This window comes from Panthera onca, chromosome B3 (assembly GCF_046562875.1).
Source record: "Panthera onca isolate mPanOnc1 chromosome B3, mPanOnc1 haplotype 2, whole genome shotgun sequence".
Lineage (NCBI taxonomy): Eukaryota > Metazoa > Chordata > Mammalia > Carnivora > Felidae > Panthera > Panthera onca.
This window is the reverse complement of record NC_138344.1, coordinates 21,373,368-21,400,082: the sequence shown is the minus strand read 5'-3', so window position 1 is coordinate 21,400,082 and position 26,715 is coordinate 21,373,368. Positions and strand designations below refer to the sequence as shown.

At 45.8% G+C, this 26,715-nt stretch overlaps 1 protein-coding gene across 10 annotated transcripts in view; it reads left to right on the top strand.

Moving 5' to 3' along the window:
* TRPM1 (transient receptor potential cation channel subfamily M member 1) overlaps positions 1-26,715 on the top strand; it is a 136,226-nt gene that overhangs the window by 42,104 nt on the left and 67,407 nt on the right. For 5 of the 10 annotated variants that reach the window (XM_078448938.2, XM_078448940.2, XM_078448936.2 and 2 more), the window contains exons 2-3: positions 2,013-2,065; positions 24,466-24,545. In XM_078448938.2, coding sequence (XP_078305064.2) covers positions 2,013-2,065; positions 24,466-24,545 — 133 coding nt within the window. Of the gene's footprint in view, positions 1-2,012; positions 2,150-24,465; positions 24,546-26,715 lie in introns of all 10 variants that reach the window. The other 5 variants (XM_060617874.3, XM_060617875.3, XM_060617876.3 and 2 more) reach the window with 2 other exon arrangements.

Here is a 26,715-nt window from a genome sequence, read left to right as displayed (position 1 = left end):
AAGAAACAGAATGATATTCAGGCATTTTAAGTGGCTAGTCATCTTCGTACTGAACTAAGTGAAAACAAAACACACTTTCCATTAACTTAAAATCTTCTTACTTGGAGCATTTGATATTTTTAGAAATCTCCCTTTTGCTTTGATTGGAAATGTTTTCAAGATGTCCTCTAATTTGTGTGTGTGTGTGTGTGTGTGCACGTGTTTGTGCACATCATGCACGCAAAACCTGGACCTGGGAAAATAGAGGCCGCCATCCAGGGGAATAATGGGACCCAATCCCGGATCCTCTTCCACAACCTAGAAGTTAATGAGGTTCAACATCTTAATACCTCCATTACAAAGGTAGTAGCCAGAGACACACTGATATGCAAAGGGACCCGGGCAGTCGGTGGCTGCTATGCCCCTCATTCTCTAGCTCTATTAGACTCTGCAATCGGTGAATGAATTACAGAATCCACTGGGAGCAACCAGGGTCCAGGAAATGGTTGGTTCATTGCCCCAGACACACATCACAAACAGGAGCAATTTTCCCAGGCTCCCACAGAAAACACCACAATTTATCTTGCTATTTTCCAGAAACTGTGCCTTCAATTGCTATCTATGTCAGGGGGAAGAATACATTTCCAATGCTAGAGATAGCTTAAAGAAAACAAGCTAATGACAGCCCACAGCTCTCCCCTTCCCAGCTGCCAGGTCTTCTTGTTGCTATGTGCCTGCCCATTCCCCCCACTGCTTCTGGCTCTCACCCCATCTGGTCTGCTCTCCCTGTAAACGTGGCAGGGAGACAGGAAGTCCTGTGTTCATTCCTTAAGGGTTGGTCACACTTGCTATGACCCAAGGTAAAATTAATGCTGAATTAGCAGGTGGCCTCTCTCCTTGGGCCATGGGCCCTCCCTAGAGATTGGGTATTAGGGAGGGCAAATGTGTCAGGCATGATGAGGTGGAAAGCATGTTGGCCAGGAGTCACAGCAGCAGCATCTTTTTTCTGTTAATCATTGGAGAGGTAATACACAAATATATAAAGTTGTACAACAGTGCAGAAGAGCCAGATGAAGGTCCTAACACCCCCAGCCCCACTGCTGAGCACACCTGATGGTTTGATGTGTATTGTTCTAAACTAGTGCCTCCCAGTCAACTGTGCCACAGACATAACTTTAAATTGTACAGTAGCCGTGTTAAAAAAGGAAAGCCATGTTAAAATAAGTGAAACTAATTTTAGAATTTATTTAACTCAACATATCCCAACTATTATCATTTCAACATGTAGGTATTACTAAAAAAAATCTTATTAATGATATGTCATTTGTTTTGTACTTCAAAATTCGGCCAAATACTACTCCCCTACTTTTTTTGAGCTCAAATATCAGACATAAAAAATGGTAGTTTGCTGTCTTATACTTGAACTCACAGCATATCTCAGTTAAGATGGGCCAAATTTCAGGTGCTTAATAGCTGCATATAGCCAGTGGCTACTATGTTGAGCAACATAGCTCTAGACCTTTGCATATCAAGGTTTGTTCTTGTACAACTGGATCATACCAGAAAGATCTTAGTACAACTTTTTTTTACAATTAATAATAAAGACATTTACACTTTAGAACTTAAAGTTCTACTTTAGAGTATCTGATACTTGCACAGCCCATGGTTGGATCTATCATCAATGGTTTAACAATTTCCTAATCGAGATGAAAAAAAAAATTGGAGGCTTCTAATTTTTCACTTGGTTCAAAATATATTGGAATAAACATCCATATAGTGCCTCTGTATGTGTAAAAATGTTTCCAGATAATAAACCCCTAGAAGTGGATGTGGTGGGTCAAAGCGTATGTTTGCTTGACCCCGTGACAGGTACTGCCCAGATCCCCTCCAAAAACATGCTGCCAGGAGTCTGTGAGAGAGAAGCAGATCCTTAGCCACCAGGCAGCCTTGGGGTTTGGACCTTAGTTCTCTTAGATGTAAAAACGAGGAGTTGTGCTAACCCTTCCTTGTTTCTTAAATGCCCACTTTTACAGCTCAAATGTTGACGGTTCCAGCCTATCTCTCCGGTGGGCGGGGCTGTGCATGGGTGAGAGCTCCCTGTTCCTCAGTTGGCAGGGCAGGACCAGAAAGGCTGATGAGCAAACAAAGCTCCTCATGCATCTTGCCTGAGGTCAGCAGAAAACTCTCAATGAAGACCCGAACTCCTATTTTTTGTACAATTACTATTACACTGTCTTTTATTAATATGGTGTTGTCTACTAAGTGCTGTCACAGCAAATGAGCAGAGGAGCAAGGACCAGCCCCAGCAGCCTGGCTCTTGAGCTGGCTGCCACAGGCATCATGTTGAGCTACATCAACTTCACTCCCACTGGTGTGCCACCCAGCGTCCCTCCCCACCCCTGTGGCCTCAGCAACATCACAGCCCCTGAAGGACACAGTCCTTGTTCACACGCCAATAGTGTGGCGCACCCTCCCAGGTCCTGGGAGTCCTAGGAGAGGAAGTCCACCTAAAGAGTGGCAAAGGACCACTGAAAAGGAGAGCGTGCTCCCCATGGAAGCCAGGTGGGTACTGGGAGGTCAGCCTTGGTCTTCCAATCCTCTCTCCCATGGGTGCTGGTCTGCGCCCTCCCAGCCAGGGAAGACCAGACTGAGCTCTCAGGTAACGTCAAGGAGGCCCTATACACACTGGTTTTCCAACTAGTTTGCCCTCCTGAGCAAGCGAGTCAGGAGGGGGAGCTGCAGAGGGGGCCCCCGAGACCCTTGTGGCAATTCCCAGGTTCCCAATCAGGGAGGAGCTGGTGATGGGGGCAAGGGAAGATTCATCCATCCATCCCCATCCATCCCCAGCTGTGTGGGATTGAGTGTTCCAACCAGGGACATGGGGTGTCTTTGCATTTGTTCAGACCCTCTTTCCTTCCTTCAGCAAAAGGTCTTATAGTGTTCAGTGTGTTGGTCTTTCACCTCCTTGTTTAAGCGTTTTCCCAGATATTTTATTCTTTTGGATGTTATCATCAACGAGATTGTTTTCTTAATTTCCTTTTTGGATTCTTCACTGCTGGTGTTTGGAAACACAACTGATTTTGGGTTAATGATCTTGCACCCCAAAACTTTGTTAACTTTGCTTATTAGCTGTAGCAGGGTTTTTTTGTGGATTCTTTCAGAGTTTCGCTTTGTTTTATTTTGGGCTTCATCTGTATTCCTAAGCAATATATTGTTTAGCTTTTTCTGCTTTTGAACTTTATATAAACAGACTCACACTGTGTGTCCCCTCGGAGACTTGCTTCTTTTGCTCTGGGTTATGTTTGGAGAGCCATTCATATGATGTGGTTTGTCTGTTTCTGTTGCCATGTAATATTCCCTCATGTGAATATGTGGGGATGGACTTACAGGTCCTACTGCAACTGGGCATCTGGGTTGCTATTTGTTGGGGATCTCATGAATGGGAACATGCATGTGGGGTCTCCTTGTACACACGAGCATGAGCATATTTTGGGGGTAAACCCCAGTATAGAATTGATAGACTCAAGCATGTGGCTGCTCTGCTTCTCCAGATGATGCTAAGAGGCCTTCTATCCTCCTTAAAAGGAGGAGCTCAGAAGCATCTGCCCATTTTGGAGAAAGCATTTGGAATCAGCCAGAGGAGACAGATGTGTGATGAGGGACAGGGCTGTGCACAGGAGTCAAGTCCAGCTGCCTGGCATGAGGCCAGCCAGGACTGGTGGCTTCACCATGACCCAGTCTCTTCTCCTAGTGCCCATTCACCTCCCAGAGTCCCTACCAAAGCCCTAACCCCTCCACTGCCTCAGTTTCCTCATATTTAAAACCACCGTGAGGGGAGCACGTGCTCTCTGTAGACCTCTGCCCCCCAACAGCCACTGCATCTCAATTCAGTGTGGCAGTCATCGTGACCACAGTGAGAAATACGATCAGGGGCTCTGCCTTTTTTCTGCTGTTCCCTCTTCTGAGAGCGCCTTTCCCCTTTGCTCCTGCGCCCAGCTGAATTCTCCTCAGGCTTCAAGGATGAGCTCCCTCCCTGTTTTCCCCACCTGGCAAGTCCCTTCCCAGGGAGAAGCCCTGTCCCTCCACACCATGCACAACTTTACAATGCCAGTGCATCTGCCTGGGAGCTCCCAAGGGCCAAGTGCACTCAGTACACCTGGAACCAGCAGAGCCTACCAGGTGATGGGGCTTCATAAGCTACTAGTGTGAAATATACAAATGCTGGCTTTCTCTCATGTCACACAAGGTGGTCTGGGGCTACAGAGGTCCCAGTGAACTTCTGAAGACATATTTCCTCTGATGTAACCCTCCCAAGTTTTCAATGCTGAGCTGTGTGTAGGAACACTTATCTATAAATACATGAGCAGCCCAGACACTGGCCATGAGTCACGAGTCACTACAGACCACAATGGTCACATAGATCTAGAAGAACACAGCAAATGAGAACCCCATTTGGGATGCTCAGCCATGCTCCCTCCTTCACACCCAGCCCCCCACCCAAATCTACACAGCTGCTCCCACCCCAGTCCTCACCTCCCAGAGTGGCCCCTGCAGGAGTGCCCATCATTGCCAGACCCCTTGCCCCTTCCTCGAATTGTAACAGGACTCAAGGGGTTTGCCAGTTGGGGTGCAGCATATTGAACACAACCCAAGGAACCGTTGAAAGCAAAGAACTTTTTATTATTTGTTGCAGGTGAGAAGACAGGGAGATGGCTCTCAAAGCACCATCTCCCTGTGGAGTTAGTATAGAAACCTTTTTTTCAGTGTATCAGGGGGAGGGGAGGGGAGCTTGCATATACGTTAAGGAACGTATGCATATCCTATTACTTAGGTACTTTGGTTCAATTCTGCAAGACTGTCAATTCCTAGACTGTCAACATGCTAGTGTGTACATTGTATGTTTGAAAAAATGGTGGAAAACTCCACCCACAAGAGGAGATCTTAGTATTATAATGAGCTAAAGGTAACTTCAGGACAACTCAGGGGTGAGGAGGAAGGGTGAGGCACTTCTATGCAGTCTTCAACTCCAATCTGGCTCAAACTGGCTCATATAAGGGGCTGTCAGGGGAGAGCCATCTAGCAAGGGGCTCTCAGGTGAGTGAAACACCTTGGCTGGTGTTTTCTTGGTGTCTCCTTGGCTGTAACTGTTGGTTCTGCCAAACAAAACCCATGTTTTCTCTGCTTATGCCCCTTCCCCACCTCCCTTCTGCTAGTAGCGCTTAGGCCTCTTATTTGAGTAATTTCCCTTTGCATTTTAGCTAACAAAATCTGTCCCATCCTGGCTCTCAGTCTCTGGGAGTTGACTATTGCAAACTAGCCAATCTGCTGCACAGGCACTACCGAAATATGAGAGGTGTTTGCCGATTAATGCGTGCACACTGGTCCCCAGGAGCCGCAGGAAACCGACTTAGCATGATTTAGATAATATTGTCGGCACAGAGCTGCTATGAGGCCAGGGAGGAAGAACACTGGTAAAAGAAAACCTTGGAAAAACACAAACCAAGATTTGTGTCTGACATTCTTAAGGGCTGGTGAGTGAGCCGTGAGTTTGGAAGGGAATGATCCCTGTCTCATCAAAGTGTCCCTGATGTTGGGGACAGCTGGCCAGGCCTGGGCTTGACTCTTAGTCCTGCTTTCCCACAGGCTTCCTGCTTCCTCTGCCATTGACAGGGGAATTAAGAACAATGTATTCCAACGCCCACCGACCTTACCTGAAAGACCCTGGGCATTTAAACGGAAGCTAAAATCTTACCCTTGTTATACTTCATTCAGTTTATGCTTAAGACACTCAAAAACTATTTACTGAATACCAATCTCTGCCAGAAAATGGGCTTGAGGTTTTTCACACTAAACTGTGTTTAATCTTTACAACAATCCCACTTAACAGGCAAGATAATCGAGGCTCAGTAAAGTTAAATAAATTGGCCACGGTCATAAAGATAGGAAACAGTGAGTCCAGGGGTGCCTGGGTGGCTCAGTTGGTTAAGCGTACCACTCTTGATTTTGGTTCAGGTCATGATCTCATGGTTCACAGGTTTAAAGCTCTGCATCGGGCTCTGTGCTGACAGTGCAGAACCTGCTTGGAGGTCTCTCTCTTTCCCTCTCTCTCTGCTCCTCCTGCGCTCTCTCTCTCTCTCTGTCTCTCTCTCTCAAAATAAATAAATAAACTTAAAAAAAAGGAAAAGGGACAGTGAATCTGGGAGCTGACTCAAGTATGACAGAATCCAGAGTCCTTTTCTCACCACCACACCTTTTATTGTATTTTTACTTTAGGGACCACCTTCAAAGCCTTAACCCAAAGAAAAGACTTTAATAGTAAAGCCCACTGGGAAGATTCTTTCCAGGGTGTGACTCCACGAGGAATATGCCAGGGAGGCGTTGCCTCCTAGTGGTGCCACAGGGTGGAATCCCATGCACCTGGGTAAAGCGTGAGGAAGCTCTCTGTACAACTGATGCAGGCTGGCCAGGTCCAAGGACCAGCCAAGAGGGCCCTTGGCTTCCCACAGGAGAGAAATCAAGTGCAAGCCTAGAGGAAGTGAGAGCAGAGTTTACTGAAAACATAGAGCAAATACAGAGTGTCTGGAAGACTCAGGAAGGAAAGGAGAGTAAGCCTTGTCTTTGCTTGGGGTCTGGGGTATTTATTAAGGATGGTGATCTGGTGTATGTGTTCTCTCAGGCATCCAGGAACTGGTCAAAGCAAGGACAAGTGCTCAGGAGCCAGGAGTCTTGGTGTCATGGTGTCTGGAGTCAGTGGTCTTGGAAAATGTACAGGACAACCTCACCGGTCACTCCTTAGATGTTATCCATCATGCTGGAAGTCTCCAAAGAAATCATTAACTCCTTGACTTTACAAGGAGGACTTACATTAAGTCATGTGTAGGGTGGGGGTGCAGGTCCTAACATGAATAGAAGAGCAGGCCTTCCCAGGATCCCTTCAATTTCCCTAGTTCACAAGGGCTCAAGAAGATGCCCACAAATATCACTGAACTGTCATTTTTTAAAAGTTCTTTACAAGAGTATGTGTGTTGGAATAAACAAGAGAGAATGTCTGAAGGGCACACAGCAACCGTTAGTGGGGGTCACTGCTGGAGGCTAGGGGTTGGAGGGAGAAGGAGGGAGAATCACTTTTCAATTTAGACACTCCTTTTTTTAAATGTTTATTTATTTTTGAGAGAGAGAGAGAAGAGGGGAGGTGCAGAGAGAGGGAGACACAGAATCTGAAACAGGCTCCAGGCTCGGAGCTCTCAGCACAGAGCCCAACACAGGGCTCAAACTCTAGAACCATGAGATCATGACCTGAGCCAAAGTCGGATGCTTAACCAACTGAACCACCCAGGTGCCCCTCAATTTAGACACTTCTCAATCTTTGTCATTGTTCCATTGAGCATATATTAGTTGAGGGATGCTTGTGGGGTTTGTTGTTTGTTTGTTTTAAATTCTAAGCAAAGGAAAAAAACGCACATCATCCCCCCATGCCACCAGCCCATCCCCACCCTGTGCCCCAGGCATGAAGCTTTTGAGGCCATCTCTAAAAGGAAAGGAATAGGAAAATGTGAGCTCCAAATCAAGATTCAGGTCTTAGAGAGGTGGGTGTGGGGCCCTATAGCTGAAGCTTCTCTGTTCTTGTGGTGGATCATCGCCCAGGCCAGTGGCCTCTGCACCTCTTCATGTGACCATGAAGTGGGTGACCATGGGTGACCATGTTACAGGGTGACTCCCAGGCCTGCTCCCACCCATATCCACCGGGCCCCCTAGAATGTGTTTTCTCATTTTGATGCCAGGTCCACTTGTAACCAGGGCACTGGGGCGCAAGAGCACCTGGTCCAAATAGACCAGTTTTGGCCATTTCCTGTTGGCAAAATCCAAAGGCAGAGAGGCAGGTGGTGGGTGAAACAAGAAAGGAATTTATTTCAGCGAGGCCAACCCCAGGAAGACAGCAGACTAGAGTCTCCAAGACTGTCTCCTAAGTGCGGAAAATACTTCCAGGTATTAGAGAACGTGGACATATAAGGAGAATAGGGAGAATGTGGGACAAAAGCCAGTGGGAATGTGTAAGTGGGCAGTGAAGGTCAATTCATCATTGTCTTGGGGTCAAACACACGGGCGCTCGCTGGCATCAGGACAGAACTTACTGCTCTTCCCATCACGGGATGATTTGCCCAGCAGGTCTTTTGCCTGAGTTGTCTCTTAAGAGACAAGCTGGAAAGAAGAACTTAATCAGTTAGAAAGTACTAACTAAGGTCAAAATGGAGGTAGTTGAAGTCCTCTGTCACACTCCTCACGGGCCTCCCCCACTGTCCTCCAGCCGCTGTGTGGGCCTGCGAGGGCCAACCTGCCATGGTTACCAGTGACCTGTTGTGGGCACCATGCTGAGCCATATTGGAGCCTGTGGGAGAAAGAACAATGAGTGTCCTATATACACTTACCAAAATATCCCCTCATGTTTAAACTGTGTGGGAAAAGTAAGAACTCTACAGTCAAAAAACATGACTGTATAAAAAGCCTCACGCTGCCCAATGTGCTGGCCTGTCACACAGTAAACCCTCGTACACTGCCCAGTGGGGACATGCTGGCTGCATAACCCAAGAGCTGTGAGCTGATCGGAAACAACCCTCGCACAACGAGGCAAGATCATAAAGCGAGCAACAACCTGTCTTTAAAATGTTGATATCGTGATCACAAGGGATTCTTGGCATTGATTTTACCTTTTTAAAATTTTGTATAAAATGGGGCACCTGGGTGGCTCAGGCGGTTGAGCATCCGGCTCTTGACTTCGGCTCAGGTCATGATCTCATGGTTCAAGGGTTTGAGGCCTGCATCAGGCTCTGCACTGATAGTGTGGAGCCTGCTTGGGATTCTCCCTCTCTTTCTTTTTTTCTTTCTCTCTCTCTCTCAAAACAAATAAACTTTAAAAAAACTAATCAAAAAATAAAATTTTATATGAGGTGCTATTTATCTTAGGTACTGAATTTTTGACACCCTGCCCATCACCCAAGAAAGGCACAGCAGGCCAAATAGTGCTATGCCTTCTGAGCACTGATTCCTTCCCTGGATGTCCAGGTGCCAGCACTGACATCAGAGACATCTCCTGTGACTTATCTCCCTTACAGCATGAACTTGCAGTTCCTTGAGAGGACTGGCTTGGGAGGACCCAAATAGAGCAGTGGGAAGCTGAGGGCCGCATGGGCAATGGATCTCAAAAGCTTGTTAAAATACAGGTTCTCACACCCTGATTCTGATTCCAGGGCCTGGAGTGAAACCTAGATATCTTTTTTTTTTTAATTTATATTTAGTTGTGGTAAGATACGCATGATGTAAAATTTGCCATCTGAATCATTTTTAAGAGTATGGTTCACTGGCATTGAGTCCATTGACACTGCTGTCCAGCCATCATCACCATCTACTCCAGAACGTTTTCATCCTCCCAAACTGAAACGCTACCCATTGAACACTAAGTCCTCATTTCCCCTCCTCAGCCCTCGGCACCCACCACTCTTAGTGCCTGTCTCTACAAATTTATTTTAGGCACCTCATACAAGTATTTGTCCTTTGTGACTGGCATATTTCACTTCATGTACTGTCCTCAAGGTTCATCCACATTGTAGCAGGTGTCAGGATTTCCTTCCTTTTGAATACTGATAATATTCCTTCATATAGGTAAACCACATTTTATTTTGAATAATGCTGCTATGAACACAGGTGTATAAATATCTCCCTGAGACTCTGTTTTCAATTCTTTGGGGCATATGCTCCACAGTGGAATTACTGGATCATATGGTAATTCTAAGTTTCATTTTTTAGGAGGTACCATAACTGTTTTCCATAGCATCTGCTTCATTTTATTTTTTTATTCTTAATTTAAAAAATCTTTTTAATGTTTATTTTTGAGAGAGAGAGAGAGAGAGAGAGAGACTGGGGGAGGTACAGAGAGAGAGGGAGACACAGAGCCTGTAACAGGGTCCAGGCTCTGAGCTGTCAGCGCAGAGCCCGACGTGGGGCTCGAACCACCAACTGTGAGATCATGACCTGAGCCCAAGTCGGATGCTTAACCAACTGAGCCACACAGGCGCTCCAACATCTGCTTCATTTTAAAAGGGTTATTAATTTATTTATTTTGAGAGAGAGAGAGTGGGGGGGAAGGGCAGAGAGAGAGGAGGAGAGCGAGAATTCCAAGCAGGCTCCATGTTGTCAGTGCAGAGCCCGATGTGGGGCTTGAACTCATGAACCATGAGATCATGACCTGAGCTGAAATTAAGAATCAGACGCTTAACCGACTGGGCCACCCAGGTGCCCCTGCTCCATTTTAAAATTCCACCCATAGTGCACAACTGTTCCAATATCTCCACGTCCTCACGAACACTTTTTATTTTCTGTTACGTGTGTGTGTTTTCAATCGTGGCCATCCTAATGGTGTGAAGTGATATCTCTCTGGTTTTGACTTACCTTCCCTAATGATTAGTGACACTGAGCATCTTTTCATGTGTTTGTTGGCCATCTGTATGTCTTTTTTGGAAAATGGCTAGTCCAGTCCTCTGCCCATCTTTAATCGGGATATTTACTGTTGTTGTTATTGTTAAGTTGTAGGTTTTTGTGTTTGTTTGTTTGTTTGTTTTTTACATATTCTGGATGTTGATTCTCTATCAGATATATGATTTGCAAATATTTCCTCCTGTTCCAGAATTGCCAGATACTTACATTTTTAACCACTTCCCCTGCACCATCTTTGAAGAACACAGGCACAGACCCTGTGGACCCCTTTCTAGAAGCAAGTTTCTGGGCTAGGTTCTATCAAGGAGCAGGGATAGAGGGGAAAAGATAGGGAGGAGACCTGGCTCCACTCAGGACCCAGTGGCCCATTCTAGGACAGGTAGCAACCCTCACCTGAACACCTACCAGGCATAGGTCTCCGGCACCTGAAAAAAAAGAGGCAAGGAGAGTGGTGCAGGCCCTGGCACCCAGAAACTGTGGCTTCCCCCATCCACAGAGTAAGGCAACCTCCTTCAAAAGTATGATCCAAAAAAAAGTACGGCCCACCGCTGAGTCCCATCCTCTCACATCTGTGAGGCCACTCACATCTGTGAAGCACAGCTTGTGTTTAGAAGTGCCCATCTGGCTTACCTGTATGTGATCCTGAAAATGGGGAGCAGAGAGAGCTGACATCCATATGGACATGTGACTTTCAGGAGCTCTCCCCTCAAATGGTTCTGCCTGGGGCTGGGGCTAGAAGCTGACCTTGGCCACTTTCCCTTCTCTCCCTTCATTTCCCCCTGCCAACCCATCATCTTACCTGAGGTCCTGATCACCCCTTTTTTTCTAGGCTCAGTGGAGAGCCCTCAGCTGGAATACAAACTGCCCATGTACCTTGTGCATTGATCCTCATTGGTGACCAGCACAGCTGTCTGGAGGGCGGGAGAATTCGATATCCCAACAAAGGGCCCATTTTTATTTCCTCTCCTCCTTCAAATGGTCCAAGATAAGTGGATGTGGGAGTGGGTCCCACAGGCCTTCATTCCAGGATATTGAAATATCCTTCTGCGCCTGGGGTCTTTTGCTGCATCTGTATGACCTGAAGGTCTTTCCTGTCAATGGTAAAAATGAGGAGCCCATATCAGTCTCAGTACCCTAAGCCCAGCTGCTGCCTGTGTGGCTGGCCTAGCTGCATAATTAAGTATCTGGATTGCTCTGATGTGCTCCTCTTTTCTTCTGTTTTGCTTTGGTTTTTCCTCCTAGTTGACTATTTGCACTTGCTCAGGGCTAATAACCACCCTGCATTCCATCCAATGTCAGCAACCCCCTCACTTAAGGTGAGGTCAGCCTGGCAGGTAGCACCTGTAAGAAGTGTATCCGGCATCTGGACAGCACCACTTTGAATTAAGGCCTTGTCTTACGTGGTTTGACTGCATCAAAAATGATCATTCCGAAAGCAAATGGGTGTCTGCTCACATTTTAACAGGAAAACCCAATTTTGATGAAATCCATACACCAAATTCTGGCAAGGCTTTTGTCTTTGTCCATTCAGGTTACTATAATAGAATGTCATAGACTGGGAGGCTCATAAACTTAATTTCTCACAGGAACGCTGGCAAGTCCAAGATCAAGGCACCTGCAGATTTGATGTCAGGCGACCCCTTCCTGGTTCACAGATAGCTGTCTCACATGGTGGAAGGAGCAAGGGAACACTCTGGGGTCTATTCTGTAAGAGCACTAATCCAAGTCATTAGGGCTCCAACCTCCTAACCTAATCACCTCCCAGAGGCCTCACCTCCTAATACCCTCACACTGTGGTTAGTATTTCAGCATGTGAATTTTGGGGGAACACCAACATTCAGTCCATTGCAACTTTTTCTACAAGTGTAGAAAAACAGATAACCTTTTTAAATTCTGAATTAAACTACTAGTTACCATTCAAGATGTGTCCTAGGGCTCCATTATTTGCAATCACAGCTTAAAATATGCATAAATCAAAGATGATGGAAGGGGAATCTGCTGCGTTATTGGAAGATTACAAAATTAGTGATGCCGCTGAAACATCAAAGGTGTTACCATGAGGCTGGCCCCTTGGAGCCCACTACAGTTGGGAGACCCTGGGCTCAGAGACTCTGAACACCGGCCAGGTACCATGGGCACAGTCTCATTTTCTTTTTTTCTTGTTTTTAATTTTTTTAATGTTTACTCATTTTTGAGAGAGAGAGAGAGAGAGAGAGAGAGCAGGGAAGGGGCAGAGAGAGAGGGAGACACAGAATCTGAAGCAGGGTCTCAGCTGTGAGCTGTGAGCACAGAGCCTTCATGTGGGGCTTGAACCCACATATCATGAGATCATGACTTGAGCCAAAGTCAGACACTGAACCAACCTTGCCACCCAGGTGCCACTTTTCTTATTTTCTTTTTAAAATCAGTTATATTTTTCCTTAGAAAATTAAAAACATGATATAAATGATGAAGCAATTAGAGGAAAAAATTCTGATTCCCCTACCACAAACACAAGCTGACAAGTTAATACATTTGCTTCTTTTTTTCCTGGCTTTATTTAGTATTCCCTCTAAAAAGAGAAATGTCTTTAGAGCAGTGCTCTTTCCGATAGCCAGGGAGTGACAACAACCCAGATGTCCATAAATTGATGAATTCCTGCAATGGAATATTACTGAGGCATAAAAAGGAATGAAGCCCAGACACCTGCTACAACATGATGAACCTTGCAAACATTCTGCTAAATGAAAGAAACCAGCCGTAAAAGGCTCCGTATTGTATGATTCCATTTATATAAAATGCCCAGAAGAGGCAAATCCATAGAGACAAAAAGCAGATTCGTGGTTGTCAGAACTGAGGGGCTGTGGGGGCTGGGGAATGACTGCTAATAAGTAAAGGACTTTTCTTTAGGGATGGCAGATGCTCTGGTGTTAGTGCAGTTTCACAATCTTGGGGATATAAAAAAAAAACAAAAAAACAAAAACAAAACAAAAAAAACCCTGCACATTTTTAAAATTTATTTGTTTATTGAAGTTTATTTATTCATCTTGAGAGAGAGATGGAGAGAGTGCGCAAGTGGGGAAGGGGCAGAGAGAGAGGGGGGTCTGAAGCAGGCTCTGTGCTGACAGCAGAAAGCCCGATGTGGGGCTCGAACTCATGAACCGTGAGATCATGACCTAACCCGAAGTCAGATGCTTAACCGACTGAGCCACGCACTGCACATTTTAAAAGATGAATTTTAGGGGATGTGAATTATAGTAAAAAGAAAGTAAAAAGGGGGGGTGCCTGGGTGGCTCAGTCGGTTGAACATCCGACTTCGGCTCAGGTCATGATCTTGAGGTTCGTGAGTTCAAGCCCAACATCAGGCTCTGTGCTGACAGCTCAGACCCTGGAGCCTGCCTCAGATTCTGTGTGGGACTCCCTCCCTCTCTCTCTCCCTCTCTCTCTCTCTCTCTCTCTGTGCCACCCCTGCTTGTGCTTTCTCTCTCTCTCTCTCTCTCTCTCTCTCTCAAAAATAATTTTTAAAAAACTTAAAAAAAAAGAAAGAAAGAAAGAAAGGAAAGGAAAAAGGAAAAGGTGGCCTAAAGACCCAGCTCTGCTCCCGGGCTCCAGTCTGGAGGATCACGTTACATTGTCCCAGGAAGGGCCCCTGGATAGAAGAGGGTTGGAAGTCTGGGGAAGAGGGAACACTGGCCAAGGAGAGGCGGGGGCTCTGATGACCCCCCCAGCGTTTCCTCCAGGCCAGCCCTGTCACCTCCAGGGGATGGTGATGATAAAGCACAGGAAATCAGATCTTGAGGTTCTCCCAAGCACTATAACTCGAGTCTCATGTTATCATCCCTACTCTACAGATGTGAAAACTGAGGCCCAGCACCTGAGGGGCAGCCTCAGCATGGGCCCTTACCTGGGGCTCCTACTGGTTCTCTTTGTTGTAAGGGGCCATGAGGCGAGGTCTGTCCAGCTCAAGAGTCTCTCCTTGTCTGGCCAAAGCAGGAGCATCAGCCAAACCACACAGAAATGGCCTGTGGGTTGGGGCCCAAGGCCTCCTTCTTGCTGGGGTGAGTGGGTGGCAGGTAGAGTAGGAACAATTGTGGAGTTTTAATCTATGTGTGCCTGAAGATGGGTATCCTGTGCCAGTGCTTTGGCGGGGAAGTTGTCTGGTTCTCTGGGATGGAGAGTTTCCAGGCATGCAGGTGCTGCCCCAGGTGAGGCCCACAGGTGCTCCTGGCAGCCAGGCAAGGGCAGGTCGGGGCCCTGTGTGGGGACCCACAGCCACCTACCACTGTGCGGGAACGTCCACCAGCGTTCCCACACACAACGGCATTCCAGAGAAGCCAGAAATCCAGATTTTCACATGTAATCCCCCTCTGGGTTAATAATAGCAGAGAATTCTTCTCTTTATACAAGGGTCAAATCAAGTCCACGTGTGGGTCACATGCAGCCCTGGGATGAGCGTTTTGAGGCGTTGGCTCTAAATACATACAGGAGATAGGCAGTTTCCTTTGGCTAAATGGGTCCACAAATCAGTCATTTCACTGTAGGGTTTGCTGTTAATTTTGGCCCAAGAAACAGGGCCATTGAGTAAACAGAGACTCGCCTAACAGTAAACCAGCTCTTATGTTTGGAAGCCACTTCCCAGGATCAGTCACAGCTGGCCCAGGCCAAACGCCACTCCCTGCGGTCCTGGCCCTGTCTCCTGCCTCCCTCTCCTCCCACAGGCCCCACTCCCCCACCCCTCAGCCCTCTCACCCTTCCCAGCCCCCACCCCATCACCCCACCCCAGCCTCAGTCTTCTCAAAGCTGTCCCCCTGCAGACTCCTCCTTCCTCTTGCACATCTCCTAGAGGGTCATCCCCATGGTGTGGGCCACACTCCAGTCTTCCTACTGGTATCCTGGCTCCCGTTTGCTCCCCTATAACCCAGCCCCATAAGTTCATGCTGCCCCTCTGCCCACCACTTACTGTGACCTAAAGTCTGTGCAGAACACGTCCCACCTGCATCTTCAGTTCCAAAGTCTGCCACATACCCAATCCATGCTCCTCAGCAAGCACCTGCAGCTCTGTCTGCCACAGGGCCTTTGCACATGCTGTTCCAGCACCCTAGAATTCCCTTCTGGTCTTTCACTTTACAGTTTAAATGTATAGCCTGTTCAGCCAAGACTTCCCAATCTAACAAGCCTCCTACCCCACCCCACGTGCACACCACCATACTCTACCACACCCTCTTCTTTATTCCCTTCATGTTCTTACCACAATCAGCAATGCTCTGGTTTATCTGCTGCCTTGTTTGCTATTCTTTGCTACTTGGCCACAATGGAAGCCCCCTGAGGGTAGGGCCATGACTACCTGGCTCACCTCCACCCCCAGCTCAGAGCCCTGAACCCAGCCAGCCCCACACTGGCCACATGACGGCACTCACAAAACACCTGGAACATGAAGATGTGGCAGCCTAGTTTCTGCCTTCACTTCACTACTACGAGAAACGCCCACTAAACACTCATCTCCTGGGGGCGCCTCCTCCTGCCCCTCCATGGCCCATCCCCATCTCACTGAGGTGGGAAACCCACCCCCTTCCCTCCATTTCCTCACCCACCTACTGCTCAGCACCACCTCTTGCCCTCAGTCACCCTGTTCCCGTCCCTCCCCCCTATTCTCCACATGCATCCTCACTCCCTCTGCTGTACACATGCTGTTCCACTCACCCCACCATTCCCTGTCCCCAAATGTCTTCAGCCCACCTGTCCAAATCTTGCCCATACTATGAAGTTTCCTCCCCGTACTTTACCCACTCTGAACTCCTGGCACCTGGTGGTTTTTGAACCACCAGGTGAAGGCTTGACTGCATACCGCCTCTATTTCCATCATGCAACTTACTATCCTGTGATAAAACTAATGACCAGGATTTCCATTTATATCTAGTACCTCCCAGATACTGTACAGGTGTTATCCCAGCTGAGGCTGAAAGTATGCAAAGCAGTTCCCATTTCAGAGATGAAATGGGGGCAGGGAGGGGCTGCATGTGACCCACACATGGACTTGGGCAGCTCAAGGGGCTTGGGGAGCATGATGGTGGCACCACCTCTGTGTCTCCTCACTGGGCCTCACAGACAGACTTTCCAGTAAGTGAGCACTCCTGCACGTGGGATTTTAATCCTCAGTGCTAGTGTTCCTCTTATCTGGCCCTAAAGCACTTAAATAACCATTTGAGGGGCATCTGGGTGGCTCAGTCGGTTAAGCATCTGGCTTCAGCTCAGGTCATGATCTCTTGATTTTGTGAGTTCAAGCCCCATGTTGGGCTCCATGCTGACAGCTCAGAGCCTGGAGCCTGCTCAGATTCTGTCTCCCTCTCTCTACACCCCTCCCCCACTTGCACTCTCTCTCTTTCTCTCAAAAATAAATCTTAAAAAAATAATAATAACCATTTGTGATGGGCAGGAATATTTTGGATGAGTGGGCACCATCTCTGACCCAACAGGGGGGATCTGAAGGGTCTATAAATGAACCACAGGAGGCTCTGCTCTTCTTTCATTTCACAAGGATGCCCTTTGTAAGATTCCATGGCTCTTTGTTGTTACCTTGGCGGTACTCAGCCCTGGTAGCAGAGGCGGGAGGGGAAGGAGGAATGTTTGACGCAGGGGTCCTCCACCTATTGCCTTTCACCTGCATCAGTGACTCCCAGCCATTCAGGAGGCTGAACCCCTCCCCACCATTAGCAGAGTCTCCTCAGGTGACCTGGGTTACCTCCTTCTGCTCTGTGTGCACCCCACTGGGGTGTGTGGGCCCAGGGGGCCAGACTGTGGTAGGCCAGGTTGATAAGAGCTGGGCCCCCCTGGAAATGCTCCACCTGAGGGATTTATTGATTTATTTAGTCATTACAGGGTAATGAGCAACTCCTCTTTGCCAGGCACTCCTGGAGGCACTGGGGATAAAGCAGAGAACTGAACAGGGCTTCGGCTTCCATGGCTTTTGTAGGAGGAGAGAGGGAAGGGAAGAGAGGGAGGAGGTTAGTGGGATGGAATGTATGAAGGACAGAGAGCAGGGGGTGGGGGTGTGATGGGGAGCCAGAGAGCCTCCCTGAAGAGGGGACATTTGAGTACAGGCCAAAACACTGTGAGAGACTGCAGGCAAAGAGTGGCTATTGTATCTTTTGTTTATCCTCAGAAGATTCTAGAATATTTCTGGAGACTCAGCAGGAACTTGGAATTTTGAACTGAGGATGCTCTTCAGGACTAAACTTTTTTTAAAAAAATCAGTAGTTGATATTTAAAGTATAGCACTTTTTTCCCCAAGGGAAAGTATGTTAGTCACATGCTAGCATATTCATTAGGAAAAAAAAAGAAAAGATTTTTGGTGAAGCAGAGAGAAATGGGGCCATTTTGTGGATGCCAGCTGCTGTTCTTGCCCAGGGCTCCAAGGGCTGGGGTTTGGCACTCTGAAAAGGCCCCCTCCCAAGTTTGAGGGTAAGGTGTGGGCCAATACTCCCTCAGGGCAACAGATGCCCTGCACCTGCATGTAAAGGAGATGGGGGAGGGGGGCACTCCTTGATGGAGGCATTTAAATGCTGCCTGAGACAGAACAGACATTAATAAAAACAAGAAGCACGTTGCTGCTTTCCAAGTTCTTCATCCACCTCTGCATATTAAATCCTGTAGGGCAGGTGGTATTTCCCCCTTTTGATGATGTGGGACCTAAGCCTAGTTGTTCAGGAGCTGGACCTTGGTTTTCTGATTGCCCACACTGCATTGCCCCTGGGTTTCCTAGGAAGTGCCCACTGACTGGTTTGTTGTGCTAGGGGGCGCTGAGAGGGAGGGCCTAGGGGACAGGCAGAGGGGGCAGGGCCTAGCAGGGGCAGGGGGCGGGGCCTAAAGACGGGGCAGGGGGAGGAGCTGAGAGGGAATGAGGTCTAGAGGGCAGGGCACAGAGGTGGAAGGGCATTTCACCGTCGTGCCTTTCCACAACAGCTAGAACCATCCCCCAGTCTTTCCTGGTCACCTTGACATTTTTGCAGAGTATGAGTCAGTTATTTTGTAGGATGCCCCTCAGTTTGGGTTATCTGAGGTTCCTCCTGCTTAGATTCAAGTTATGCATTTTTGGCATTTTTATCTCTCATGCATTTTATTGGGAGGCTCATGGTGAATCTTTGTTCCATTACTGGTGATGTTCACTTGGCTTTAGGTGGTGTTCCCCAAATTTCTCCACTGTCAAGCCACTAATTTCCTCTTTATGATTAGTAAATACCTGTGGGAGATATATGAGATTATGTAAGTGTACTGTTACTCTTCAAACTTTTACCCACTACTTTTAGCATTCATAAACATGCGTGATAGTTGCCACATGGAGATTTTCTACGTCCATCATTCCTTCTGTATTTATTAAATGACTGACTACTGGAGGAAAGAGCGTTCCCATCACCCCTATGTATTGAATTATGTATGGATTTATACCAGTGTGGGTCCATGGGCTCTTATTTCAGTCAAAAGGTTGTACTTCATTATTGTAAGTACTTATTTTCATGCTCAATTATCCCAGATAAAGCCAGTGAGAGTCGCTTCAAAGTGGCTTCAGTGTTCTTTTGGCAAGTTCCCACATCAAAAGTAAACACTTACTGGCTAAACAAGATGTTCCAGGTCCTTCTTGTACTCTCCCTGCTCCAGTCTTGGATACAGTCATTTCTCCAAGAAGCCCCAGTTCGCTTCAGTGGAGAACAATATTTAGAAGCCAACATTTGAGCACTAAATATACTCGTTGGTGGTACGCCCTTTCAGTGGATAGAGCCAGGAAATACATGAATGTGTACATGTACAGACATATGTGTGCATATGTGGTAGGCATACGACCCCAAAGACCCTAGCCTCCTGGTATTTACGCCTTTGTAGTTGTTGTGTTGGTCCCAGCCTACTGCTAGTGATGCTCTTGGCTAGGAATGACTGAGGCATTCACCAGAACCTGTGTTATTCACAGCGAACCTCCACAGAGACTCCCCCTGTGGAACTAATGTTGTGGCTGGACCAGCCCTGTAATTCTTATTATGACTGCAAGATGTACTTCAGCAAAAACTAGCAGGAAACTCTGAGGAACAAGATTTATTACTCACAAGCCTTGAGTGTACGTGGCATACCCAAGGGCTACATAGCAAGGACGCAAGTAGAGATAGAGATAGCAGATCCAGAACTCTGCCTTTATTAGTGTCCAAGGGTGGGGTGTCTAAGGTTTCGAGGGTTCACTCTTTATGGTGAATTTCAGGCATGAGAGCAGGTATTAGGGCACAGGAAGGGCAAGGGTCAGTTCTCTAGGTTAACCAGCACTTTCTGAAAGAGGGAGCTTGGTGAGCGGGGGCAGCCTAGTTCTTTATTTGGCTGTTTTGTTAGTAGCTGTGTCGTATATCCGGCAGTATATTTACTCGAGATGGATGTCTTTGACATGAATGCCTCAACAGTCAAAAGCTGAATGTCAGGCACTCACATTACAAGAGAAAAAGCTTAGTGTTCACTTACACTATAGTAGTCCTCTCTGGCTGATTGTGGGCAGCCAGAATGGGAGACTCTTCTAATGCATGGAATACAGCTAAAGAGATATCACTTCAGATACATGGTTGTAAAGAGACCATGGCTTCTCTTGTGTGACTCTTGCACTCCCCACTTTGATGGAGGTCACCCACCATGTTGTGAGGTTCCTTGTGGAGAGGCTCACATGACAAGGAACTGACTGAGGTGCTGGGCCCAAAACCCTTGAGAGGACCTAGATCTTGGCAACAGCCACATAAGGGAGCTAGGACTGGGTGCTCCCCACTGGATTCCCTTTGGATGAGACGATGGCCCCACCCACAGCTTGGCTGAATCCCTGGGAGAGACAGAGTCAGAAGTACCCAGATATGCCACATTCAATTCCTGGTCCACAGAAACTGTGAGGTAATAAATTTTATTGTTTTAAGCACCGAGTTTGGGGACAATTTGTTATATTAAGCAATAGATAACTAATACAATATGTTATGTATACTTGTGTGTGTGTATGTGTGTATGTGTGTGTGTGGAGAGAGAGAGGGAGAGAAGGAGGGACCACACCTGCCTCTAACTGGTCTTGTATCTATCTCTCTACATGTTACAAATCATGGGTACACACTAATCATTTCAATTTCAGTCCACTGCTCCAGGGATTCGTTCTAATCTTCCCCACTCTCCATGCTTGTAACCCTTCTCCAACAATGAGAAACCCAGCCCCCATTATCCACAATATATTGATTTCTTTGTTCTGTCCTAGAATACAGAAAGTAATTTCAGAATCGCTATCCTATGTCTCTGTGAAAACCTAGCCTACTCATGGGAGTTCAGTATTTGTTAGAGCTCTTATTGTCTTTAATTGAAGGCATATAGTCCAAACAATATGAACTCTATTTTAAAAAGGGGGGCGAGTATGCTCTCCCAGCTTCTCTGGGAAGTGAGGAGTGATGTGCAAGAGGGGAAACATATTTTCTTTCCAGACAGCAAATGCTCTGCTTGGCCATTTTGCCCTGGATTGTTCTAACACTCCACAGGAGAAGGGCTGGGACCTGGGCTTCAGGGGCTCACCACTCTGAGGTTTTTCCATTGAGAGAATGCAGCCACTTTCCTCTCATTAGTGATGTGGTTTTCAAGCAGTCATTAAATTACTTGGAGACAAAGGTGTAGTGTTGCTTTCTGAAGGCCCCTTGGGAAGGTTTTGAATTATAATCATTCCTGTTATTCAAAAAGAAGCCAAGTAACCATCTGACTCTTAAGACCTTCCCAGAAAGGCTCGGGGAAACATAGGTCCTTCCAGAAGGATGAAAACCCTGATCAGACTGTCTCAGCATGACTAAGACCGGGGCCAGGACTATCTGTGGAGCAACGAAAGTGGCATTGGGGCCTTGATATGACCTCATCGAGAAGGGCGTGTGTGACAAGTGGTCATTGCCGGCACGCTCTGAGGAGACAGCATCCATGGACACAAGGGAACCCCTAAATTGGAATTGCTGCCCAGATGGGTGAGGGCCACAACACCCTCAGGTCACAGGTCACAGGTCACACTGTGACGCTCGTTCTAGAGACTGTGGGAGAGTGGCCACGAACATGAGGCTCTGTCCTCTGCAGTTTCTCCAAGATCTGATTCAGGATTCTCCAGGTTTCACAAGCTAGGTCGCTCCATTTCCCTGTGTCTGCCCCCCCCCCCCAGAGATACACACACGTTATATACACACCACATTTTACATAGCACACATGCCACATGCATAGCACACACCACACATATTACACACATCACACATATAATCATACCCACTCACATGCACACCATCACACATGTGCACACATCAGACCACACACACACACACACACACACCACACATACATCGCACACACGCACAAATACATCACACAAGCACACACATCACACGTACACAAATATCACAACACATATTGAGCCAGGCCTCAAGGAGACACAGGGAAGGATGTTGGCACCCGGTAAGGTGGACAGGTTTCCTTCCTACCTCGCTCAGCTCTACAAAGCCACCCCGTACTGCCAACCTCCTTCAGCACATGTGCGGGCATCACATCCTCTGACACTTGCAGGGGGTGGTGACCCAGCTTGCCCTGGAAGTCCCCAAGCACCCCAAATGCTTCTCCTCTGAAGTCCCCAAGCACTCACACAGCACCTTGCACAAAAAAAAATCTTCAACAAATGGATGTAGGTGAATGAGAGGTCAGGAAATGAAAAATGACAACAGCTAATTATTAGAGTGGCAGAGGGTTTTTTTCCCTTTTTAAAAACTTGTTTTATTTTAGATTTTCATTTCAGGCAAACTTTCTATATTTTTAAATAGGTAATACCTTTATATAATTCAAAATTTTAAAGGAAGAAAAACCCAAAGTTTTAATTTTTTTAATATTTATTTATTTTTGAGAGAGAGAGAGCATATGAGCAGGGACAGACAGAGAGAGGGAGACACAGAATCCAAAGTAGGCTCCAGACTCTGAGCTGTCAGCACAGAATCTGACATGGGTCCTGAACTCACGAACCATGAGATCATGACCTGAACTGAAGTCAGATGCTTAACCAACTGAGCCACCCAGGCACTCCAAAAAACCCAAAATTTTAAAGAGAAAAATATAAGTTCCTGCACGTGGGCATTTATTGCATCTTTATTCATGTTTGCCAAAACTTGGAAGCCACCAACTTCAGTGGGTAAGTGGATAAATAAACTGTGGCTCATCCAGACAATGAAATATTACTCAGCACTAAAAAGAAATGAGCTGTCAGGCCATGGAAAGGCATAGAGCAATCTTAAGTGCATATTAGTAAGGGAAAGAGGCCAGTCTGAAAAGGCTGAATATGTATGATTCCAACTATAGGACATTCTGGAAAGGGCAAAACTATGGAGACAATAAAAAGATGAGTGGTTGCCAGGAGGTGGGGTAAGATAGGGATAAATAGGCAGAACACTGAGGATTTTTAGGGCAATAAAACTATTCTGCATGATACTATAGTGGTGAACACATGTCATTATACATTTGTCAAATCCCTAAAATATTCAACATTAAGAGTGAACCCTAAGTAAACTGTGGACTTTAGGTGATTATGAATAGTCAATGTAGGTTCAACTTTGGTAACAAAGGTACCACTTTGGTAGACAATGCTGATAATTATGGAGTCTGGGCATGTGTATATGGGAACTCTCTCTACCACCGTTTCAGTTTTGTTATAAACTAAAACTGCTCTTAAAAAATAAAGTCTTTTTCGGGGTACCTGCGTGGCTCAGTCGGTTGGGTGTCTGCCTCCAGCTCAAGTCATGATCTCACAGCTCGTGAGTTTGAGACCCACGTCAAGCTCTGTGCTGACAGCTCAGAACCTGGAGCCTGCTTCAGATTCTGTGTCTCCCTCTTCCTCCCCCTGTGTTTGCCCCTCCCTGCTTGTGCTCTGGCTCTTTGTCAAAAATAGATAAACACCAAAAAATTTTAAAAGTAATAAAGTCTTTCTCAAGAATTTAAAAGGTGTGTCCTCTTCACCCATCACCCATGTTCCCCAGGCCTCCAGATCCCATCTCTTGGAGGGAACCATGTTAGCTACTCCTTGTGAGCCCTTCCCAGTATATTATGTCTATTGTCAAGCAAGTGTGTTTTCATATTAATATTTCTTCTCTGTAACTTTAATGACAATACCCAAGAGATTATTCCATGTCTTACTTTTTTACTTACTATAGCTTGGTGATCATTTCCTATTGATACAGAGAGAAAGTCTTATTTTTTTAATAGCCACAGAGAATTCTATTGATGATTGTTCCATAACACAGGTACAATCCCCTACTGATAGTAGGTGATGTCCAGTCTTTTGATATCATGAACAGTGGTTGCAATAAATAAATGAATATGTGTCATTTTGCATGTATTCAGGGATACTGATAGAGTAAAATACTAAATGGTCAAAAGGTATATGCTTTGTAATTTTGATATTATTGCCAAATTGCCCTTGTTAGAGGTTGTACCAACTTCTAGTTCCAGCAGCCATGTTATATAAGTACCCATTTCTTCACAACCTTCAATATTTTTAATGATAAAAATAACATTCAGTGAATCTGAGCACCAGTTAGAGAGTCCACTTGTAAAATTACTATGGTGTATGGGTGCCTGGAAGTCCAAAGAAGATGAGGTTCTTGATAGCAGACAAAGTCCTGATCGGATGCTTGAAGACTTTGTTGGCTTTTCCAGTAACTCACATTTATACCAGGGCTTGTCTGGGCACTGGCTTGCTCAGGACGGCATAATGCCCCCTTTGCAGACTTTGACTTGCATGCAAAGCCTAGGTTTTGTAGCCCTATGGAAACCATGAATACCTACTTCCAAGCCATTTCTCTGAAAAAGATTCTTAAAGAGTTGCATCCACCATTATTGAAGGTGTCTATTCAGATGTTTTGGTCAGACTTCCTGTTAATGATTTTTTTTTTAAGTAAAAGAATGAACTCTGATGATTGTGTGGGACTATATTGGTCTAGTTTTCACTTCTTTCTCTTCCAGGGACAGAAAGCTTGGATAGAAAAAACCTTCTGCAAGAGAGAATGTGTCTTTGTAATTCCCAGCACTAAAGACCCTAACAGGTAAATTGGAAGTCACACCTAAGACATTATCCAAACCAGCACTTGTTCACCAGTTGCCAGCAACTATTCTTGTACTTTCAGGAGGGGGAAGAGGAGGGAAAAAGAATGGCTAGAATCCATTCCCTATGGGAGGCATTAATCAGGGAATACTTCAGCTAAGAAGCTTCTCTGTCAAGATGCAGGAAAGATTGTTGTCTGACACTCATCCTAATCTAATGTGAACTCTCATAACTAGATGGGCCCTCAATGTTCTTCCTAGTCTTAGGGAGATCAAGATTTCCAGGGTAGCTTCATGGCTTCCTGTTAGAGTTTCATAATGCTATTTAGGTAAATAGGTACCTCCAACACAGTTAAGATCTGAATGGTTCAGTGAACTAGATGTAACTCTATGAAAAGGTGTAGTTTGTACACAAAATGTCAATTTCATTCACCTAAATAAAAATGAATCTGTTGGGGCATGTGAGTGGCTCAGTCAGTTGAGTGTCTGACTCTTAATTTCAGCTCAGGTCATGATCCCTGGGTCATGGGATGGGGCCCCGCGATGGTCTCAATGCTGAGCTGAGCATGGAGCCTGCTTAAGATTCTCTCCCTCTCTCTCTCTCTCTCTCTCTCTCTCTCTCTCTGACCCTCCCCTGATTCTGTGCCCTCTATTTCTCTCTGTATCTCTCTCTCTTAAAGTAAAAAAAAAAATTAGGGGCACCTGGGTGGCTCAGTTGGTTGAGAGTCTGACTTCCGCTCATGTCATGATCTCACGGTTGGTGAGTTCAAGCCCTGTGTCGGGCTCTGTGCTAACAGCTCAGAGCCTGAAGCCTGCTTCAGATTCTGTGTCTCCCTCTCTCTGCGTTCTGTCTTTCTCTCTCTCTCAAAAATAAATAAACATTAAAAATATTATTTTAAAAAATTAAAATAAAAAAAATTTTTAAAGAAAATGAATCTGTTATAAACTAAACAGAAGGTCTTCTAAAGCCATGAAAGTGATCAGAAATGAATTTAGCTAAACCTTACCATCTCTGAGGACAACAGCTATGGGCTGAGTTTGGAGAGCCACTGAGAGGATTCACCCAATATGAAATCCATGCAGATAGGATCACTGACACAGAGCACACAGACTCTCAGACATCACCTAGGTCAGATATGACACATGCAACGTCAGCCCCACCATGTCCCCATGTTCGCCCCCTCCACTACTCCCCTGTAGATTCCTCTCCCTGCTTAAATGCCAGTGATTATCCCCCAAGTCAAGAAATATGCATTAGGGGATAATGTCAAAGATCACGAAAGTCATTCTTTTGTTGAACCTAAATGTCCCTCCTTATTTCAGTGGCACCCAGACCCTCCTTGATGGAAACTACCTATGCCAGCCCTCCTTAGCATCTGCTGTACTGCAGTCCCCCACATAGCCAAGTGGCTGGGCAGCAGAAGGAGCAGAAAAAGCTTCAGGGACTCACACATGAGACTCTTCTGTGAGCTGCATGGATTCTCCAGCATGGGGTTAAAAAAAATCCTGGAATGAAAAAATAACCATTTAAAGTCCCTGAAAATGATCCCAAGGGCCAATAGGAAATAGAGAAATATCTATACAAAAACACCTACAAAAATTCAATAGAAAGGCTAGAGTTTGCGGTATTTGAAGCATGAGAGCTCTGTCCCTTCCCCTTCCTGGCTCAATAAGATCAAACTACATCTAAAGGAAGCAGAAGGAAATATTAAATAAAATGGAATAAAATAGAAAATTTTGAAACAATAGAGAAAAATCAATGTAACCAAAAGCTATTTCTTGGAAAAGATCAACAAAATTGACAAACCTTTAGGTAGACTGATGAAGAATTCAAATTACTAGAATCAGAAATGAAAAGATATTACTACCAATCTTACAGAAACAGAAACGAATACAAAGGAATACTAATTTATACACTAATTACAATAAATTAAATAACTTAGGTGAAATGGACAAATTCCTAGGAAGACACAAATTACTAGACCAATTCAAGAAGAAATATGCAATCTAAATAGACCTATATGAAATTAAGACATAGGATTAGTATCAAAAATGACCCACAAAGAAAAGCTTAGGTCCAGATGACTTCACTGCTGAATTGTACTAAATATTTTTCAAAGAATTACACAAATAATCACAAAAATGTCAAAAAAATAGAAGATGAGAAAACAT